Source organism: Pseudorasbora parva, chromosome 11 (genome assembly GCF_024679245.1).
Source record: "Pseudorasbora parva isolate DD20220531a chromosome 11, ASM2467924v1, whole genome shotgun sequence".
Classification (NCBI taxonomy): Eukaryota; Metazoa; Chordata; class Actinopteri; order Cypriniformes; family Gobionidae; genus Pseudorasbora; species Pseudorasbora parva.
The window spans coordinates 10,643,651-10,665,991 of record NC_090182.1 but is presented as its reverse complement, the minus strand read 5'-3'; the positions used below and the strand labels follow the sequence as shown (position 1 = coordinate 10,665,991).

Here is a 22,341-nt window from a genome sequence, read left to right as displayed (position 1 = left end):
TGATATAAAGAAATGGCGGAAACAATCAGTTAAAAATGCTTTAAATAATTTGATTATTAAATTAATGATAAAAAAACCCTGTTCCAAATGTCCACAATCAAAATACCATTTTTTTTTTTTACCTTGAAATCCAGACTTTAGTGTATTTGGGCCAAGAGCATGCTAGAGGTAAACATTTAATATTATAAAACAATGATATATACAATATAGATAATCTTTCTATTTTGTCCACTTTCTATTTTGAAACCAATTCTGTCCTGATTTCTTCGAGGGGAGTGTCTATAGCCGGGAAAATGTATGTCATATTTACATATGAATGACCAGAGATGACAGAAAACATAGGTTTGACAAACCAAAACTTAGGTCTTCAGCCGGCGGAGCTTTAATCCCGTCTAGCAAGCACGCTTGCCATAATGTTTACGCGTTAGGTCAGTATGCCGAGAGTAGGCGTCTTTTGTGGATGTTCAAATGACTACCTCTGAAAATGGCCAAAAGTGGACCAGCTCTAAACGTTTTAGATCCCCTTCAACCCTTTATTTAGTATCCTCTACTTGTGATCCGATCGACCAAAATGCATCTTAAAACCAGGTGTAAACAGGGCCAATTAAAGGACTTCTTTCAAAAACATAAATCGTTCTGAATCCAAGCTTTTGAACAATACTGTAGTTGAAATTACAATTGAAACTATTTGTGTGCCATTAAAACTCAGGAACTCAACTGAAACTGACAACCCTAATAAAACCCAATAACCCTGCTGTGTATTTAAATGTTTGAGAGAGCGTGACAGTGTGTTTTTGTATGTGTGTTTAGAGATCAAAGCGGGTACATACCTGCTCTGTGAGGACTGATTTTCTGCCCTAAGGGGGAACGACAGACGAGCACTTCTGTCACACACTCCACATCCCCTCTGATCCCTCCGTCCTGAATGCTTTCTTCTCTTCTAACAGCTTTTCAATCTCTCACTCTCTCTTTCTCTAGCAGTCTTGAGCTCTACCTCTGTCTCATCAGGCCTTTAAATTGTTTATTCATTCACTGTTCATTTTGCTAGAAACACTTTCTATGAACTCTGTATATAAATCATTATTAAAGTATGCTAGTGTTCAAGTTACACATTATAAATCCCTCTCTTTTGTTATAATGTATTATAACTTTGTTCCTGTGAAAAATGATGCCTTTATATATATATATATATATATATATATATATATATATATATATATATATATATATATATATATATATATATATATATATTGTATTTTGTATAAAACAATCAAGCATAACATTATGCCCTATCAGTATCTATCAAAAGTGGACCAAGGAAGAAAAAATTGTGAACTGCCGACAGGCTCAAGGGAGGCCAAGGCTCATTGATGCACGTGGGGAGCAAATGCTGGCCCGAGTGGTCTGGTCAAACAGATGAGTTTGAAAAGCTGAAATTGCTGAAGAATTTAATGCTGGTTCTGATAGAAAGGTGTCAGAATACACAGTGCATCACAGTTGCATATTGGGTTGCATAGCCACAGACCAGTCAGGGTGCTCATGCTGACCCCGTCCACTGGAGACAACGCCAACAATGGGCATGTGAGCATCAGAACTGGACCACGGAGCAATGGGAGAAGGTGGCCTGGTCTGATGAATAACATTTTCTTTTACATCACGTGGATGGCCGGGTGCATGTACATCACTTACCTGAAGATCACATGGCACCAGGATGCACTATGGGAAGAAGAAAAGAGAAAAGCCAACATAGGCAGTGTGATGCTTTGGGCAATGTTCTGCTGGGAAATGTTGGGTCCTGCCATTCATGTGGATGGTACTTTGACACATGTACCACCTACCGAAGGATTTTTGAAGACCATGTCCACCCTTTCATGGAAACGGTATTCCCTGGTGGCTGTGGCCTCTTTCAGCAGGATAATGTGCCATGCCACAAAGCAAAAATGGTTCAGGAATGGTTTGACGAGCACAACAATTAGTTTGAGGTGTTTTATATATATATATATATATATATATATATATATATATATATATATATATATATATATATATATATATATATATATATATATATATATATATTAACACCACAGGGTTCGTGGAAAGTGTAAACTCCCATACAGATTTCTTCATTACATCTTTATTTATTTTTTAAACTGAATAGAGTTATAGAGCTTTGACAGTGTCCTGTGGTCCCTTCAGGCCATGACTAAACAGGCTACGCTTTCTACAAATTACTGCTCTCTTTCATCACGTCTCTCTGACAGCTTGACTGAAAAAAACATCCGAGAAGCGTATTGTGTTACATCACTGAAGAGTAAAGCAGTCAGAATCACTCAATTCACAAACATTATCCGCTTTTATGATTCTAACACCGAGCATGACAGGAGACTGAAGCAGCTCTGTCTTTGACACGTGTTAAATATTTTCTCTGCTTATTTTAACCTGGGATTGCAATGTCTCTCTCTGTCATTTTTCCAGACCCCAGAGAAGAAGAAAAGCGCAGATAAGCAGAACGGCTCTCCAGACAAGAAAGCGGTGACATCAGGGAAGCCCCAAACTCAGGTAAGTCATTTACTTTGAAAAAAGTAAGCAACGCTGCTCGATAAATGTGGGTGCATGACTAAAATCTTCAAATCAATACTGGTAGGAGTCATTTTATTTCATGGTAATGGTGTAATATCACAACAGTTTTCACAAGTACAAGTTCTGATGTACATTCAAAGACATTTCACCGTCATGCTGCTCAGATCTACTTCAGGATAAGTTCATTTGGGTCAGGAGCCGTCTGGGTTTCAGGTTATGGTATTCCACATCCCATTCCTAAATTGCCAAGCCGTGCCAACCAAAAGCCAAGGCCGTTGGATGCCAGAGGTAATTCTTACCAAACGTCCAGGTGCAGTTTAGAACTCAGACGACATGGCAGCTTCACAGAGAAAACCACAGGATAATGAGACGGCCTGTCTTTGTTTACGATCAACCAACACCGCCAAAAGCAAAATGTGAATTAGACCAGCAGTACCCCTAAAGATAAATGTGTGCAACAGCATTCAAAACTCCAGCTGTGATTAGCTGAAAACCGCCCAGTCTTGGGAGGACACGACGATCCCAAAGCCATTATTTCACTATCTTTTTTTGGAGGGAATGCACTTAATACACTTTTAATAATCAAGCGTATTAGAGAAAAACATCTTGACAGGATCATGGAAAAGGCACATCGTATTTTCCCATGCAAGGAAATGGTGAAGCACTCTTAACTAGCTGCTGGTGGCAACAATCCCAAAACGTCCAATTTGAAGGGTCATTTGTGGTCTGCTTTAAAACAACAAACTACTCTCAAAGCCACGGCCTTCTGGCAGGATGACCGATGTTTGGAATCTGAAATGCATTCACCAGACTTTCTTTTAATCACATTTTTTCCTCCTTTGACCGGTGCACACGCAGTTGTGTGGGGTTAACATTTCTTTGATGTAGATTTTTTCACCATAATTGTGGTGGTGAATCATAAAGACACAGGAGCGAGACGCATAGTGTGGGCTCTTCAAAGACATGCACAGAGGGTAACGGTCACCCAGACGGAACAAAAGAACAGTGTGAACTTGAGAGAGAAGTTGAGTGCAATTATTGGGAAGAAAAAATATCATACATTTATCTTTATATTCTCTCTCTCTCTCTCTCTCTCTCTCTCTCTCTCTCTCTCTCTCTCTCTCTCTCTCTCTCTCTCTCAGAGAGCAGCTCTCTCAGCTGCTCATTAATGCAAATTATCAACCAATCACATGGCAGCAACTTAGATATATTGATTCATGATTCGGATCGTGTGTCAAACTGCCAAACAGCTGAAATCACGTGACATTGGCGATCCGAATCATGAATCAGTATGCTGGTTCATAACATTCGAAACTTTGTTTTGAAATTGGCCCGTCACTATAGAAGTCGTTATTTAGTTTTTTTTGCGCACAAAAACTATTCTCGTCGCTTCATAAAATTATTGTAGAGCCACTGTAGTGAGATGGGTTTTGTAACGACGTCTTAGTGCATTTTATGGGTCTTGAGAGAGGAAATGTGGTGACAATTTTCAAAATTTTCACCCAAAACTTAAATTTCTGACATTAATTACTCACACTTATTTAGTTTCAAACCCGTAATATATATATATATGTGTATATATTATACATAGTTTTAAATAATTTTTTTGTGTGTGTAACCAATCACAAAGCTTTTCAAAGGCCTGTATGGTGAAAATGAATGGTGATTAAAAAGTGGGCGGTCACCGTTGCGCTCTATTGGTGCTCGAAGAATTATCTGACTGAATCTGCTCTTAAATGTCCATCAAGCTTTGCTTTTCTAACATCCCAACGTGTTTGCACATACCAGATGACCAATTACTTAAGCGGCAAGTGATTTTTGCGGGTGACAAGATAGACAGGTGACAAACAAAAGCGAGACTGAACTTTCACCACTAAATTTGTCTGTCCTCTGACCCCCTGGAACACACACCCTCAGGACAGGTTTATACCTTCACAGGGTGACCTTTGGTTTTGGCATTCAAAACCACCTTTAACACGTAAGCACCCACATAATGTCTAAATGAGTTTCCCATCGCTCCTTGACCTAACAATGTAAGACTCCGTAAGCATGCTATTAGCATCTTAGATGCCTAACGTGAGGAGCGCTAATTACCTACTGTTATAGAAACACCCGGGGGGCTGTTTTTGTGTGTGTGTGTGTGTGTGTATGTGTGCGTGCACACACCCACATTTGGCTAATTCCATAATGGCTACGTTCTGGTGCAAGACGGTGGTTGTTAAAACACCTGACGAGATTAGACAGTCAAGCAGACATCCTCCCATCTTTCTCAAACTCTGGCACTTTTTTTGCACTTCTGCTTCCGGTCGGCCACTCCTACTCGTCCTTCTCCACTCCCTTGTTTCCGGTTGCCACTCCTCTGCCATTAGAAATCATTAAGGCTTGGAGCTGCTGGGTGCCCCTGCAGGCCATGAGACGAGCGGAAACCGAGTGCTCTGTCATTAAAGCGTGGCTGGCTTATTACATTCTCCCAACACGGTGCTGTATATCTGTATGTATGCATGAAGAGAAATCGCTTGCATTTCACAATGACACGCTCGAACAGTTGTGGAATGCTTGGTAGGACTGTGTTTGCATGTAGAAGCAAGTTTAGTACAATAGTATGGGTCATAACTGTAAGATGTCTTCATCTGAGAATGGCTTTCATGAAGTATTCAAGAACGTCCATAGATAAAGTCCAGTTGGTTTTGTTTTGTTAGTCAATCTCAGCCATAACACACACACAGGCTGTTCATTGACCATCATATGGTAAAAGCTTACTCAGAAGTCCTGTTTCTACCGAAATTACCCAGAACAATTTGTCCCAGGAATTTTTTTCCCCCAAACCTGTGGTCTAAAGTTCTGTTTAGGACTCTGTGTGACTTTCAAATTCCCGTTGGATTTCCTCCTCCACATATAAGCTTCATAAAGCCTGAACCCCGCTGTCCGTCCATCGGTCGGATCTTTCATACCCCATTGTCGATTCAAATAGCAAACAATGACTGAAAAATGGTGGATGAATCAAAATGCGGCGTGAACTCAACCAACCAGCACGTTCAGCGCCCAAGTCCCACCCCTGAAAGTTCCTGACCTTTGAAAAAGTATTACCTCGCAAGCAGGGACTTTCTGAGGGGGAAATATTTACCCAGAATTTCATTTTATACCCTGGTCCCTGCGGTCGAAACACACGGAATAACACTCCAAAGAACTCCGGAAAACTGATTTCTGGCATTTTGTATCTTTTTACACATTTATAAAATCCACTTTGTCTGATTTCAGATTCGCTCAGCTGTTGTGTGAAAAAATGAATTGTGCTTAGTCACTTGACTACCTCTATTCCTCCACCAATGTGAAATGGTAACTGACTACTGTACGTTTAATGCTGAATATTTATGCCACCCTAGGACATTAATACTTTCATTCAGTAAGTACACATTAAATTAATCAAAATGACAGTTGAGGCATTTCTAGTGTTGTAAAAGATTTCTTTTTCAAGTAAAGGCTATTCATTTGAACTTTCTGTTAATCAAAGAATCCTGAATGTTTTCAACATTGATAATAATAAGAAATGTTTCTTGAGCAGCAAATCATCGTAATAGAATGATTTCTGAAGGATCATGTGACTGAAGACTGGAGTAATGATGCTGAAAATTAAGCTTTGTATTACAGGATTAAATGACATTTTATGTTTTTTAATATATTAAAATAGAAAATAATTATTTTAAATTGTAATATTTCACATTATTACTGTTTAACTGTATTTTTGATCAGATAACATATTACCAACCTCAAATGTTTAGCTGGTAGTATATTTAAATAAAATTTAATTATTATATTTCAATCAGAAGGAGAAAATGAATTTGCCGGCTCAAAAATATGAGTATCTTGTTATAAGTGTGGCAGAGTATATATTAGAAGTTTTAACAATGGGTGAAGAGTAGAGGATGAGATGACTGCTATATGAGCGCTTGTAAAGTCAATTCTTACTAGGCAGCTGAGACAGTTAACTGTCGTAACATACATAAAAACTACATTACTGTAATAGAGTGGCAAACAAATCGCAAGCTCCGTCATAATGTCCCTGATTGTTTAAGGTCAGTAAAGTTTTGAAGTTACGTGCTCGATCATGCGTGTGTGTGTGTATTGAGGACAGCTGATTACATCAAATGCTAGCGTGCTAATGATTAAGTGCCGTCCCCTGGCATCTGTAATCAGTGTCTGGCGTAGATTAAAAAGCTCGCTGCACTCTCTGTCTGTCAGATGTCTTAACTCTACAGCTGTCCTTTCCCAACACACAAAAACGCCCTGCTATATAATGACTGCACCACACCGGGCCTCTCTGGCCCTCTTCCAGTCCTGTGTGTGTGTGTGTGTGTGTGTGTGTGTGTGTGTGTGTGTGTGTGTGTGTGTGTGTGTGTGTGTGTGTGTGAGTCCATTTGTCCTTTAATCTGATACCTTTTGATGTATCGCATGCTCGTCAATCGCTACAGAGGAAAAGGGGATTATTTATTTTGTTCTTTCAAAGCAAGACTGGAAGACATTGTTCCTCTCTCACTTTCTGCTTTCATCTAGCACGACCAAAAGTTCTGGGGTATTCTTGAGGGATGTTTACCTGATCACCTTGAAGCTGAACTTACACAATGTGTGTCTTGATGGGCCCAGAGATATAATATGTGTGTGTATACAGGGAGTGCAGAATTATTAGGCAAATGAGTATTTTGACCACATCATCCTCGTTATGCATGTTGTCTTATTCCAAGCTGTATAGGCTGGAAAGCCTACTAACAATTAAGCATATTAGGTGATGTGCATCTCTGTAATGAGAAGGGGTGTGGTCTAATGACATCAACACCCTATTTCAGGTGTGCATAATTATTAGGCAACTTCCTTTCCTTTGGCAAAATGGGTCAAAAGAAGGACTTGACAGGCTCAGAAAAGTCAAAAATAGTGAGATATATTGCAGAGGGATGCAGCAGTCTTAAAATAGCCAAGCTTCTGAAGCGTGATCATCGAACAATCAAGCTTTTCATTCAAAATAGTCAACAGGGTCGCAAGAAGCGTGTGGAAAAACCAAGGCGCAAAATAACTGCCAGTGAACTGAGAAAAGTCAAGCGTGCAGCTGCCAAGATGCCACTTGCCACCAGTTTGGCCATATTTCAGAGCTGCAACATCACTGGAGTGCCCAAAAGCACAAGGTGTGCAATACTCAGAGACATGCCCAAGGTAAGAAAGGCAGAAAGTCGACCACCACTGAACAAGACACACAAGCTGAAACGTCAAGACTGGGCCAAGAAATATCTCAAGACTGATTTTTCTAAGGTTTTATGGACTGATGAAATGAGAGTGAGTCTTGATGGGCCAGATGGATGGGCCCGTGGCTGGATTGGTAAAGGGCAGAGAGTTCCAGTTCGACTCAGCAAGGTGGAGGTGGAGTACTGGTTTGGGCTGGTATCATCAAAGATGAGCTTGTGGGGCCTTTTCGGGTTGAGGATGGAGTCAAGCTCAACTCCCAGTCCTACTGCCAGTTTCTGGAAGACACCTTCTTCAAGCAGTGGTACAGGAAGAAGTCTGCATGCTTCAAGAAAAGCATGATTTTAATGCAGGACAATGCTCCATCACACGCGTCCAAGTATTCCACAGCGTGGCTGGCAAGAAAGGGTATAAAAGAAGAAAATCTAATGATATGGCCTCCTTGTTCACCTGATCTGAACCCCATTTTGAACCTGTGGTCCATCATCAAATGTGCGATTTACAAGGAGGGAAAACAGTACACCTCTCTGAACAGTGTCTGGGAGGCTGTGGTTGCTGCTGCACGCAATGTTGATGGTGAACAGATCAAAACACTGAGAATCCATGGATGGCAGGCTTTTGAGTGTCCTTGCAAAGAAAGGTGGCTATATTGGTCACTGATTTGTTTTTGTTTGGTTTTTGAATGTCAGAAATGTATATTTGTGAATGTTGAGATGTTATATTGGTTTCACTGGTAAAAATAAATAATTGAAATGGGTATAAATTAGTTTTTTGTTAAGTTGCCTAATAATTATGCACAGTAATAGTCACCTGCACACACAGATATCCCCCTAAAATAGCTAAAACTAAAACTTCCAAAAATATTCAGCTTTGATATTAATGAGTTTTTTGTGTTCATTGAGAACATGGTTGTTGTTCAATAATAAATTAATCCTCAAAAATACAACTTGCCTAATAATTCTGCACTCCCTATATGTGTGTATAATATATATATATATATATATATATATATATATATATATATATATATATATATATATATATATATACCTCCCAATATTGTCTCGTCTCAGTTGGGTTCGCTTTAAAATGCTCTAAGGTCATTTGAAGCGTTCTTTCATTCACGTGTTAGAAGTCTTCTCTATTACTCTCTCTCTCTCTCTCTCTCTCTCTCTCTCTCTCTCTCTCTCTCTCTCTCTCTCTCTCTCTCTCTCTGAAAAACAATGCTCTGTCCATCAATGTAACCCTGCAATCAGTGTAGATTCTTGGCTGGGCTGCATGCATGGACATGAAAGGTGGGCACACACCTGTGCCCCATGAGCACAGACCTGATCTTTTAGAGGGTGGACACCAGATTCTTTAGAGAAGTTGTAATAATACAGACATTTGCCCTCAGAATATCTCAGACTCTCTGTACTATGACAGAGCATTAGTGAGCACGTAAAACCTTTTACTTTCAACACCTGGAAAACTTTGCTGGCTTTGAAAGAAAATTACCATCCAATGTAGTCACAAAATCAGAGACCGTCCCTCCGAAATATGATCACAAGTGGTCACAGGACATTCTTTTAGCATCTGCTACAGCACCTGTGTGTACATGAGGTACACGGACTTCTGACATCAACTTGTCCGAAACTTGAAAAATCCCTCATGGTATAAGTTTTCTGTCCCCTTGTCTATAGTAGAAACCAAGGATTAAAAATTGCATATGGTTGAAAGTATTCATTCAGACAATGTCTCTGTGGTTTTTTTTTGTTTGTTTTTTAACAATTCCATTTCCAGAGGCGGACCGTATTGGAGTATTTTTACTTTCTACTCAAGTACATTTTTAAGTATACTTTATCAGTGTTTTTCTTTGGAAAACTTTTACTTCACTACATTACAAAGCATAATATATAGTAAGTTTCCCAAAGAAGAACACTGATAAAGTACATATACTTGAAAAACAAAATTACTTGGAAAGTAAAAATACTTCAATACTGTCCACCTCTGTCCATTTCTACTGAGAAATAGGCACTGTAGTCATTACATATTCATTGACTGGGGGGGGGGTCTTTAGGTACCTCACAACATAAATTTCGCATCATAAAAGCATTTTGAGATGGTGAGCGTTTTAAAGCAGTTGCCTGTCTGCAAGTGAGTTTCGTGTATTGGATATATAGACCTATAATGCAGTAGAGATCTCTCTCTATCCATGCGGCTTAAATGCTTTCATAAAGCTTTTTGAGGGGAAAACGCTGAAATACCGTGGATGAGACCACACATTGTAAGCGTAACAACATCACCCTTGATCGCCCTTGTAATTCGTTTCAACCTTTTTTAAGATTAACCATGATTATTTTATGGAAGGTTTGTGGGGTTTTTTTGTGTGTGGAATTGGAAGCAAACAGAATAAGGCTGTAGCTCTAGGGAACATAATGGTCCTGTTGCGCATCTACGCTATAAAAATCGATCGATTCGAAAAGAGAGAATCGCGACGTATCAGAAAATTGTTCTGGATTTTTATCTTGGTCGTTAAATGTGATGTTATAGTGCTTTAGAAGAGTGAAAAGTGATGTTAGTTTTGAGAAGAACTTGCAGCATACTTGGTTATTGTATTATTAAGGATATTAATGTAGTATAAGAGTGACTTAAAAAATTAAGTTTGTGGTACCGATGCATTAAATTGTTGATTTCTAAAGCCAAGAGTGTTTAGAAATAAGGGTCTTGTCACTGAAAAACAAGTCGTTTATTCCTCCTTTTGGCAGAGCGTCCATCCCACCACCACATCTAAGAGCTTTGGGCTTGTTCTCTCCTGCATGGAAGCAATAAAAGGATCATTTGTACCCCTCTAAATTTGTCAAAGGGTGCTGTCATTAGTGCAGCGGTCTGTGGGCCAGACTACACCACTGGTTAACAGAGCTAAATAAGTCAAGGAGCTGATGTTGTGTGTTAGTTTTGTATGCGTCTTGTTGTCAATATCTAGCATGAGATGTGTGACACTTTGCTGTGTGTTTGAAACTCCTCTAGATTAACAAGATTTGCATTTTTCTTATTTACAGACACCACAGAAAGTAAAAGACAAGTCTGCAGCAGGGCCTTCTGGGAAGAGTCCCACCACTCTCAGCCTTAGTGAGGTCAAAAGCAAACTTACATCAGCAGCTAAAGAGGTACAAGCGCTCATCGCATTCCCTTCCACATTAAAATGTGTCTCTCTGTTAACTGTGGATGCATTTCTTTTCCATAATCACACACATGCTTAAGCCCTGACATGTATACAAACACACACACACATGCCGTGTGTTAACAGTAAGTCCGCTGACTTAGCAGATGATGAGATGTTCAGATGTTAATGAGGCGCCTGAGTTAAAGGCCGGAGGGGGAATGACCAGCTATATGACATCAGCATATCGGGATTAACCAGCCTTTCTGAGCCCACCTGCTCATTTCCTCAACCAATCCCCAAATGCGCACATTTGATCTGTACCTCTAACCACTAACCCTCTTCATCTTCACATCTTCAGCATCACAAGAGCCTTCTGATCATTTTGAATCGCTCATGGCATCGGTATGTTTTTGAAACTGATACTGATTCTTTTAATGTTAAATGATTGCATGCAAACACACCATGACAGTTAGATGCTCTAATGGATATGTTAACTGCATGTGTCATGTGCTGTTGAGCACCGGACCATAGTTTTGACTCATTGCTCAGTTTGGTCAAAATGAACAGTACAAGTATTAGGAATCCAGGCAGGCAGTAGTACAACACCGCAAGTAGATGTTTAACATAAATACGATATATGATTTTTAAAATATACAAAAAGCCAACGCATATCTCTAGCCAGAACCATTTACACTACCATTCAAAAGTTTGGGGTTAGTATGATTTTTTACGTTTTTGCAATAAGTCTCTTCTACTAACCGAAGCTGCATTTATTTAATCAAATATACAATAAAATATTGTAATATTGTGAAATATTTTTACAATTTAAAATAAACGTTTTCTATTATAATATATGATAAAATGTATTTTATTCCTGTGATAGCAAAACTGAATTTTCAGCATCATTACTCCAGTCTTCAGTGTGACATGATCCTTCAGAAATCATTCTAATATGATGATTTGCTGCTCAAGAAACATCAATCAATCAATGTTGAAAGCAATTTTGCAGCTTAATATTTTTGTGGAGACTGTGATATATTTTTTTCCTGGATTCTTTAATGCATAGAAACTTTTTGTGACATCAGTGTCTTTACTCTCATCTTTGGTCAGTTCAGTGCAATTATTGAAAATATTAATTTCTTTAAAAACAATCTTACTGACTCAAACTTTTGAATGGTAGTGTGCATACTGAGGGATGCGTCACTTATTGTATGTGGTAATTGACAGCAGGTTGAAAAAAAACCCTGTAACATTCCTTTAAGACATCTCTACACAAGCTGCACGCTTTTTAGAAACTCCAGAAACTGGAGAGCGAGATGATTAGTATGTTGTGCGGTAATATCTAGTTTAAAACTGGAAGGATACGGCGGATGGATTGCGTTGAGCAGATATGATGATTTGTGTCCGTGTGATTTCATTCGGTCTGCTGTAGATAAGGGAAGTGGAATTACTGTGAAGGCCACAAAAAAAGTGAGTTCACTGAAGTGCGTCCAACACCCAAAGACTCACCCTGTTCATCACCGCAGCAGCGCTCTGGCTCCGAGTCAGGATGATCTCAACACTTAGCAGAGAGACACAAGTGATGAAAAAGGGCCATTTCATTTCTACAAAAATATGTTTCTCTGAAACAGGGGAGGCCACTTCCAAAGACGGAACAGAAGTTTGAGAACTATGCTAGAAGCTCTTTCAAGATCTCTGATAAACAAGTGAGTATCACTTTTTTCCATTAAGCACTGTCACCCTATGGCTGGATTATTTCTAGAGTTCTTACATTGCATAAAATGTATGTATGGCCCTGGCAAAATTCATCAACACTTATAAGAGGTCTTTATTTAAGAACTGTCCACTTAAAAGATTAAAACTCTTCTGCTCTGAAGATGAGACACTCTTCAGCCTGCAGAGAGATACAGTACCCAACTTATTGATTCTAAACAACCTCATTTTCTTTGAATGTGCAAGACTATGGATTCATTAGCCGGTATAGGTAAATAATTAAAAAACAAAACAAAATGTATTTAAATTATTTTTATTTTTTTTAATACTTAGTATAGTACAAAACCATTAACATATTTACTGACATTTTGCATGAGACTGATATAAATATTATAATGCAACTTTATTTGGAGTACTTCTTTATTACACCATGCACATATTAAACCTAATATCTATTCATTGTCACTATTTGTATGGATAGTATGGTCTCTGTGTAATTTCAGTCTTATGTAGATATGTAAAGTGTTTTAGCACAATCAAATATGCTTAAGTATATCTTTAGTTGGACCTCAACATTATTTCAGGATAACTAAAGTGCATTCAGTACAAAATGTGTTGCTCCATTGTAGCAGTCTTTAATTATACCAATTTAGTATACCAAAAGTACAATCGCAGGGTATTTATATTAAGCACATACATGTGTAAATGTATTTATTGTATATTTAGCATAAAATGAATGTATTTCAAGTACATTTCAAATTCAAATACATTTTAGCATATTTATTTTTCACTAGGGAACAAAATGCAGTCATTTGCACTTCAAGCCAGTGTGTTTGATTGTGATTAGACATTAAAATAATACCAGTTTGCAATATCATGCAGCGCATGGGCCTATTTTTGTACAGGTACAATAGCTGGAAGCGAATGACAGAAAGCCTCGCATATTCAAGCGACCCTTACGTTAAAAAGTAAAGTAGAAATTTAAGGCTTACTTAACTACTGTGCATTTCTGTGAAGAAGCAAACCTCAGGTGGGTGCTACAGTTGCCTTGAAATGTGTTATTCCAGTAGCTAGCTAAGTATGTGAAGTAATTACTTGCGTTTGAGCATATTTTAGGGCTTAGCATCTTCTGTCTTAGTGGGCCGGTTAGGGGGTGGCATACTGAGATCTTCCTGCCGCTCTATTTTTTTTATCAGCACATGAAATATGTACTGATTGACCTCTTGGCATTCAAAAGAACAGGAGGGAGCTGTCACGTCTGACATCTTTAGCTGTGATTTAAATCCCTCGTTCACTCATTCCTCTCTCGCTGTCTCTTTTAGTCTACAGCTTTTTTTGCGGTTGTATGTGTCAGGCTGGGTGTTGAGCTAAAATATTGCAGTAGTCTAAAGCAGCCCTCACAAATGGCCACGTTTGGGTCAAAAGAGAAAAAAATCTCTCTTTTAAGTAAAGTGCACTATCATGTCTGCTGTAGCTCTTCTTTTCTCAGGATGAATTACACACGAGAGAGTGCAAATGTCAGTGTGTGTGTGTGTGTGTGTGTGTGTGTGTGTGTGTGTGTGTGTGTGTGTGTGTGTGTGTGTGTGTGTGTGTGTGTGTGTGTGTGTGTGTGTGTGTGTGTGTGTGTGTGTGTTAGTGGAATGCCCAGGGCTCATTTAACCCAAATATTTTTTTCTTCGTAATCTTATTTTTATATTTATGCATGTTTTAAATTAAAATGTATTTATTTGGCAGATGCTTTTATCCAAAGCAAATTAAGGTTTACTTTTTTTCAGGTCATGCAATGGAATCAAACCCGTGACTTTACGCTATAGCGCCATGCTCTGCTGTTTGAGCTACAGGAACACTCTAACCCTTTAAAACGCATTTTTACGCCACGGAAAATTTGTTTGTAGGTCGTACAACTACTACATGGTGGCATTATTTGTTAATAATTTAAATAAAAAATTTTTTAGGATGGTGAGAACACAGACTCGTTCATCAGATTGCCAGACAGAGAAGCGTGATTCGTCACTCCAGTAAACACATCTCCACTGCTCTAGAGTCCAGTGACAGCGTGCTTTACACCACTGCATCTTTGCATTGCATTGCATTGCACTTGGTGATGTAAGGCTTGGATGAGCTGCTCGGCCTGGAAACCCATTCCATGAAGCTCTCTGCACACTGTTCTAGAGCTAATCTGAAGGCCACACAAAGGCCTGTAGAGGGGCTGTAGCTATTGACGCTACAGAAATATGCCGACTTCTCAGTGCGGACCCCGCTCTGTGATTTTATGTGGTCTACCACTTCATGACTGAGTTGATGTTGTTCTCAATTGCTTCTACTTTGTTATAATATCACTAACAGTTGACCGTGGAATATTTATTGATGTTCGGTTCTTGAACTGTCCAAAAAGAACCAGCTTGTGGAAATTAATCAGACTTTGCATCACTAACATTTAGTAATGACGAAATTTCACAAATGGACTTATTGCACTGGTGGCAACCTATCATGGCACCACTCTTGAATTCACTGAGCTCCTGAGAGTGACCCATTCTTTCACAAATGTTTGTAGAAGCGGCTGCATGCCTAGGGCTTGATTTTATACACCTGTGGCCATGGAAGTGATTGGAACACCTGAATTCAATGATTTGGAGGGGTGTCCCTATACTTTTGGCAAAAAAACAAATCTCTATATCTCGACTGATAATATTAACCATGGCGATATATCGGTCAATCTTTAAATGTAGATAAGCTAAGCCGCTGTTCAAATACGTGTTGAATGTTAATTGTAAATAATATATATATTCATTCACCTTTTATTAAATGCCTAAAAGTGTCAGTAAAACTATCCAGTACTTTTGTATTTTTATGCTCAACATCAATTGAGTTGAGTCTCTTCACTTGAGGAGCTCTGCTGCCTCTGAAGATATTCCAGATCCCTTATGAGGTCCCATTTCAGTTCGGATGCTTCCTTAGAAAGTAGACAGCAAGGCAGCACACTAGGGTTTGGAACAGAGTTTACATGTTTTGCTCGGTAATGAGTTATGAGCTATTTGATGCATTGCGCCCTGTGCGTCTGTTCTAGAAACAAGGCTGGAGCGTGTCAAGCTTTGCGGCGCAGGTGTCCTCTCATATGTACAACGGGTGGGGTGTGTGTGTGCGCGCAAGCGTGTTTTCGAGCAGAAACGGCTTTGGGAGCACAGCAGGCAAAGAGGTGTGAGACATGTCTTTGTCAAAGAGAGGCACTAGTCATACCCTTTGGTATGTGCAACGACTGCACCCCCTTCCTCTGGGCTCGGCGCTGTAGTTATACCCCAGACGCACTGCTAATGTGAAGCTTTTCGTCCAAACTGACTCACACGGCTCTAATTATTAAGCATCCAAATGAGTCGCTACATCAGAGAAACTCCGTTCCAGCTTCACCAACTCATCCTTTTCCCCCTCCCCTCTCTCTCTCCCCCCATTTGTTTTCTTGCAGGTGATCAAAGACCTTTGGAACTTTTTACAATCACTAAAAAAGTAATGGCTGCTCTGCGCTCCCCTTCCCGTCCCGGTGCAGCAGAAGTCTGGGGTTAGCCAGTAACAGCACTTCAGCTGTGCGATCTGGCCTCTTCCCTTCTTAACGCGATCCGCCTGCCATTCTCTGCCCTTCTCTCTTGATGGATAGAGCAGAAGAAGCCTCAGCAATGGCAGAGATATCATGCTTCATGATTTATATTTTACTTTGTTTTTTTGTTTGTTTGTTTGTTTTTTAAATCATGGATTCTTTTTTTGTCAGGTCCACAATTGTTTCTGAAGAACATTTAATGGGATGTTTTGCCAAGGCAGTTATAATTTTTTAAAATGCAACTTAAAGATGAATCTCACGAAATCTTATCAAGAACATGTCCAGGTCATATTTCACGTCCAAACCAAGAGAGAGAAAGAAGAAATGATATTGTGCATAAAGAAAATAACGTCTATTTTGGACCAGACAATGGACATTTTCATGAGAATTTAGCATATTTCCCTGATTCTCATTTGCAAAATGCAAAATGCAAAAAAAAAAAAAAAACTTATGAAATGTATAAATATAAGTTTTTATAAATCATGGAAGCTGTATGGATTATAATTTATGGTGATTAATTTTTTTTAAAAGTTCTGTATAAAATGAGTTAAAGTATATTACAGTAATTGAGAATAATGGTAAAAACTTAAGTAAAACATTCTGGAACATTACGGTAATGACAATTTGGGAAAAGAAAATGTTCATGCAAAAAGCGTTAATGGTCATAAAAATATGCTTTGTTTTCTTAATGCCAAATTTTCTTTTTTTGAGGTCAAATGTGATCCTGCTTGTGATATGTTTTAATATGTAGAACGTGATCTGTTTTTGTTTTAGTGTCACTCTAGAACATAGAAAAGTGATCTTACTTGGTGCTGGTTTATCACATAATTTTTTTTATGGTTATTTTTTTTTTTGTGAGGCCATTTGAAAAAAAAAAAACACCACTTGAACATCATCTGGAGCAAAATAGCTTTATGCACTACCAGCCCAAGACCAATTTGCTTGTGGCGTATATTTGAAATCAATCACTGTAAACCGTCCCCTCTCGTTCTCTGTGTGAAGATGGCAGCTGAAGTGTAATAATGAGTGTTCTGATTGAAGATTCCGTCTGGCTCGCAGTATTCCATTCAGCCCTCGAGATTCTGCTCTGCTGCGATTCCAATGGCCTTCGACGTTTAAACTTTACTATTATCTCAAGTGCTATAGACTCTCCCATAAAATTTCTCGTTAGAAGTGTGGCCAGAATATTATACCTCGTAAAAAAGAAAAAAAGATGATTGTTAGCCCATGGTTTAGGTCATTAAATATGACAACAAAGATGTTAAGTTGATTTGATGCTTTGAAGTCCAGCTTTCTGTATATGTTGTTTTTGTCATATCAGTTGTTTTTACTTTTGCACTAAACCATTTTAATTTGTTAGTTAAAACTCTTCAATATACGTAGGTGCTTTCGAAAAGGCTGTCCTTGATCTCTTTTAATTAGTTTGACGTTGTGTAGCTCTGAATGCAAGTAAAATTGGTACAAATGTTTTTTTTTTGTTGCATCATGCATATGCTGCAAGCAAGCAGTGCATGGCAACAAAACTATATTGTTCCCCCCATGCATTATGATATAAAATGGTCTACAATTCGAGAGAAGTTTTGCTTGTTTGTTGATGGAGCAATCTAGTTTTGTCACATTATGCTTTTCGCTTACAGTGTTATATTGGGTTTCATGCCTCTCTTGCAATCCATCTTTAGTTAAATAAATACTGTAAATCAACTTTTTGTCAGTGAATTGTAACAATGTGAAGTTGCCTTTACCTTTAACCAATCTTTGGATTAAGGTAACACCTGGTAAGGTGTTTTAAATTAACAGTCATCAAAACTTCAACTTGTAATCTGTAAATGTCCAATGCAACACACAGGCTGATGCTCCGTGTGTGTGTGTGTGTGTGTGTGTGTGTGTGTGTGTGTGTGTGTGTGTGTGTGTGTGTGTGTTGCACTGGACAGTTGCTTAATGCAGCGTCCTTTTAAAAATCATTTTAAGAAACTAAAAATCATTTTAATTTACAAACATCAACGGTGTAAATTGATTGATGACATTGATGACAGCTCTGTTTAAGTAAATCTACTGGATGATGTAACACTGATGTAACGAGCAGAAGGGGTTAATGATGTCTGCTGTTCAACCTCAGCAATCATTTCTCCTCTAGAAAGTCTCACCCCATTCCTCCTCTTCCTCCTGAGGTGTTCACCTGATTGGCTTGTTTGAAGACAGTTTCTTCCGTCCCATCATTGTTTCAAACCGAACGAATAAAAGTGTCAACTTGAACAGCGGCGTTTGTGTTTTCTTTTCCTCCTGCCTTTTCTGAACATCTGAAGCAGAGATCTGTGGGAAAACATCTGAGACACGTGGTTACTAAACTCTAAAACCTTGGGCAGTTCACAGCCATTATGATGATAGCTCTGGAATGGGCGAAACAAACATTTGCTACTAGCCCTGTTTGTTTCCGTAAAGTCAACCTTCCTAAATGATGCCTTTTGCTTATTTCACAGCTCTCACTTTTCTTTTCATGTTCTTTTTGAAGATATTCAAATGTATCTTTAAAGGTAGATTGTCTCAAATAAAGAGATCCATCATAAACTCATTTTCATTTTTCGTCTTCTTGTTTTCATTGACCTTTCCTCATAAATGCTATCCTGAAGTGGCTTTGCTAATTCAGTTCTGAGATGATTCTTCATTCACCACATGGTGGCGATAATGGCTTACGATGACAGTGTATTTTGATTTATGGAACGCTTCTTCCCACTATAGTATGGGACAGTTAATCAGCCACTCGCCTGAATTACACTCCTTCATTATACCTGCTGACACTTACCTACCTACTTCCTGTTGTCTGTATCTACAGCAGGAAGTTAGCTCAGCAGACAGGGTGTGTGTGTATGTGTGTGTGGGGGGGGCAAGACTTGAAGTATTACTGTGTGGAATTCCCCCTTTCCCAAGGGTGAGGAATTCCAGATCAGCGCACACTCCAGGCAGAATCAAGGATGAAGAAGAACGTACAGAAATTTCACCTGAAGCTATTCCAATCAGCAGTTGGTAGAAATTATGAACCATTTCACTGATTCAGCTGTCTGACTGAAGTGTCCAGTCATGACTGCACAAACAACAGTGTCAGCAAGATCATGTTGGGAACAGAAATCATTTTGATCCCATTTAATAATGGGACAGAAGCAGCTGTCCTGAGCGTTGCATGTTAGTGTTTAACTCCTCAAACATCACTCTTTAACTCTGAAGAATTTATCAGGCCCTTTACCTTGCATGATCATAGACTACTCTTTTCTCATGAGTACTGAGACATAGGCCTGGTTTCACAGACAGGCCTTAAAGCTAGGATTAGGCCTTAGTTCAATTAGGACACATAAGTAGAATTTATAAATGCGCCTTAGAAAACAACATTACTGGTGTGTATACTGAGACAAAACAATTGCGCTGACATACAGGTCCTTCTAAAAAAAAATTAGCATATTTTGATAAAGTTCATTATTTTCCATAATGTAATGATAAAAATTAAACTTTCATATATTTTAGATTCATTGCACACCAACTGAAATATTTCAGGTCTTTTATTGTTTTAATACTGATGATTTTGGCATACAGCTCATGAAAACCCAAAATTCCTGTCTTAAAAAATTAGCATATCATGAAAAGGTTCTCTAAACGAGCTATTAACCTAATCATCTGAATCAACTAATTAACTCCAAACACCTGCAAAAGATTCCTGAGGCTTTTAAAAACTCCCAGCCTGGTTCATTACTCAAAACCGCAATCATGGGTAAGACTGCCGACCTGACTGCTGTCCAGAAGGCCATCATTGACACCCTCAAGCGAGAGGGTAAGACACAGAAAGAAATTTCTGAACGAATAGGCTGTTCCCAGAGTGCTGTATCAAGGCACCTCAGTGGGAAGGAAAAAGTGTGGCAAAAAACGCTGCACAATGAGAAGAGGTGACCCTGAGGAAGATTGTGGAGAAGGACCGATTCCAGACCTTGGGGGACCTGCGGAAGCAGTGGACTGAGTCTGGAGTAGAAACATCCAGAGCCACCGTGCACAGGCGTGTGCAGGAAATGGGCTACAGGTGTCGCATTCCCCAGGTCAAGCCACTTTGGACTACAGAGAAGCAGCGCTGGACTGTTGCTCAGTGGTCCAAAGTACTTTTTTCGGATGAAAGCAAATTTTGCATGTCATTCGGAAATCAAGGTGCCAGAGTCTGGAGGAAGACTGGGGAGAAGGAAATGCCTGAAGTCCAGTGTCAAGTACCCACAGTCAGTGATGGTCTGGGGTGCCATGTCAGCTGCTGGTGTTGGTCCACTGTGTTTTATCAAGGACAGGGTCAATGCAGCTCGCTATCAGGAGATTTTGGAGCACTACATGCTTCCATCTGCTGAAAAGCTTTATGGAGATGAAGATTTGGTTTTTCAGCACGACCTGGCACCTGCTCACAGTGCCATAACCACTGGTAAATGGTTTACTGACCATGGTATTACTGTGCTCAATTGGCCTGCCAACTCTCCTGACCTGAATCTCATAGAGAATCTGTGGGATATTGTGAAGAGAAAGTTGAGAGACGCAAGACCCAACACTCTGGATGAGCTTACGGCCGCTATCGAAGCATCCTGGGCCTCCATAACACCTCAGCAGTGCCACAGACTGATCGCCTCCATGCCACGCCGCATTGAAGCAGTCATTTCTGCAAAAGGGTTCCCGACCAAGTATTGAGTGCCGAACTGAACATAATTATTTGAAGGTTGGCTTTTTTGTATTAAAAACACTTTTCTTTTATTGGTCGGATGAAATATGCTAATATTTTGAGATAGGAATTTTGGGTTTTCATGAGCTGTATGCCAAAATCATCAGTATTAAAACAATAAAAGACCTGAAATATTTCAGTTGGTGTGCAATGAATCTAAAATATATGAAAGTTTAATTTTTATCATTACATTATGGAAAATAATGAACTTTTATCACAATATGCAAATTTTTTGAGAAGGACCTGTATTTTAAGATATGTCAGTGCAAGTTGCTTTTAGTTAAAACCGCTCAAACATGCATTGTAGTCTAAAACTAGGTTTAAGCTTGGTCTGTGAAACTGGGGGATTGATTCCATCAAATATTTCACATCCCCCTTGTGATATTTTGAATGCAAATTCCTAAAAAAATATTTGTATCTTTTACATTTTTCGTGTACAGACACTGACAAATCAATCCCCATTCACTTGAAAACTAAAAATGCTGTATTATGCATGCCAGCCAGTAGTTGGTGTATGCGCATGACGTCACCGCTTTCACAAATTTGCACTTTTTGTAAATTTCACATATTGTAAATTTGTGAAAGCGGTGACGTCATGCGCATGCGCACATTGAAACCATTTTTCAAAAGTTTTTATTTACATGCTGTTGTCATGTAAATGAACGGCCAAAACGTATAGAACATGTTTTCTGTTTTCAGTTGATAACGGTGTCGTGTAAACACATCCTAAATTTGCTCATGATGCCCCTGCATACAGGTGAGGAAAAGAAGTGTAGAGCTGAGATTTTACAGACACACTATTTTAAAATAAAAAATAGTATAGATTCTCTGAACAGCATGCACATTTTCTGTATCCGTGTAATACTCTGATGTGCAATATACAAACAGAGCTGCGTGGGAAAACTGTATCCCACAATGAAATGCGCTTGACTTGACCTTCTATCCATTGTGATGAATGAATTGGCAGCGATGTCATATGTCATCTTTAACATCTCCTTCTTGACCCATTATTTGATGAGACTGCCCAAAATTTGAACATTTTCACACAAAGTTGGATTAAAAATCTCAAAATAGCAGATTCAACTTCTGAGATGATTACTGAATTAAGCATGCAGCACGATGAGTCATGTGAAATCAGTGTAATGTGCTGCTGTTTGAAATGTTTATGGTTGCATACGATATACTTTTGCATACTGTTTTTATTTTATTGACTACAGGTGCAGTGGAACCAGTAGTGCTTCAATCTCTTACAAAGCCTATAGAGATGCGTTATATACACACACACACGGATACCGATCATGTCCTAATATTGTGTTGGTCTCCAAATATTGTTTTGCTGCCAAAACA

General features: G+C 39.0%; 1 protein-coding gene across 1 annotated transcript in view; it reads left to right on the top strand.

Annotated features, from left to right (window-relative positions):
• The window catches only part of npm1b (nucleophosmin 1b), a 29,194-nt gene extending 10,363 nt beyond the window's left edge, over positions 1-18,831 (top strand). The window contains exons 8-11 of the mRNA XM_067456998.1: positions 2,482-2,565; positions 10,857-10,964; positions 12,592-12,666; positions 16,134-18,831. Of these exons, the coding sequence (XP_067313099.1) occupies positions 2,482-2,565; positions 10,857-10,964; positions 12,592-12,666; positions 16,134-16,178 (312 nt within the window). The 3' untranslated portion in view covers positions 16,179-18,831. The remainder of the gene's footprint in view (positions 1-2,481; positions 2,566-10,856; positions 10,965-12,591; positions 12,667-16,133) is intronic.
• Positions 18,832-22,341: the final 3,510 nt, after the last annotated feature.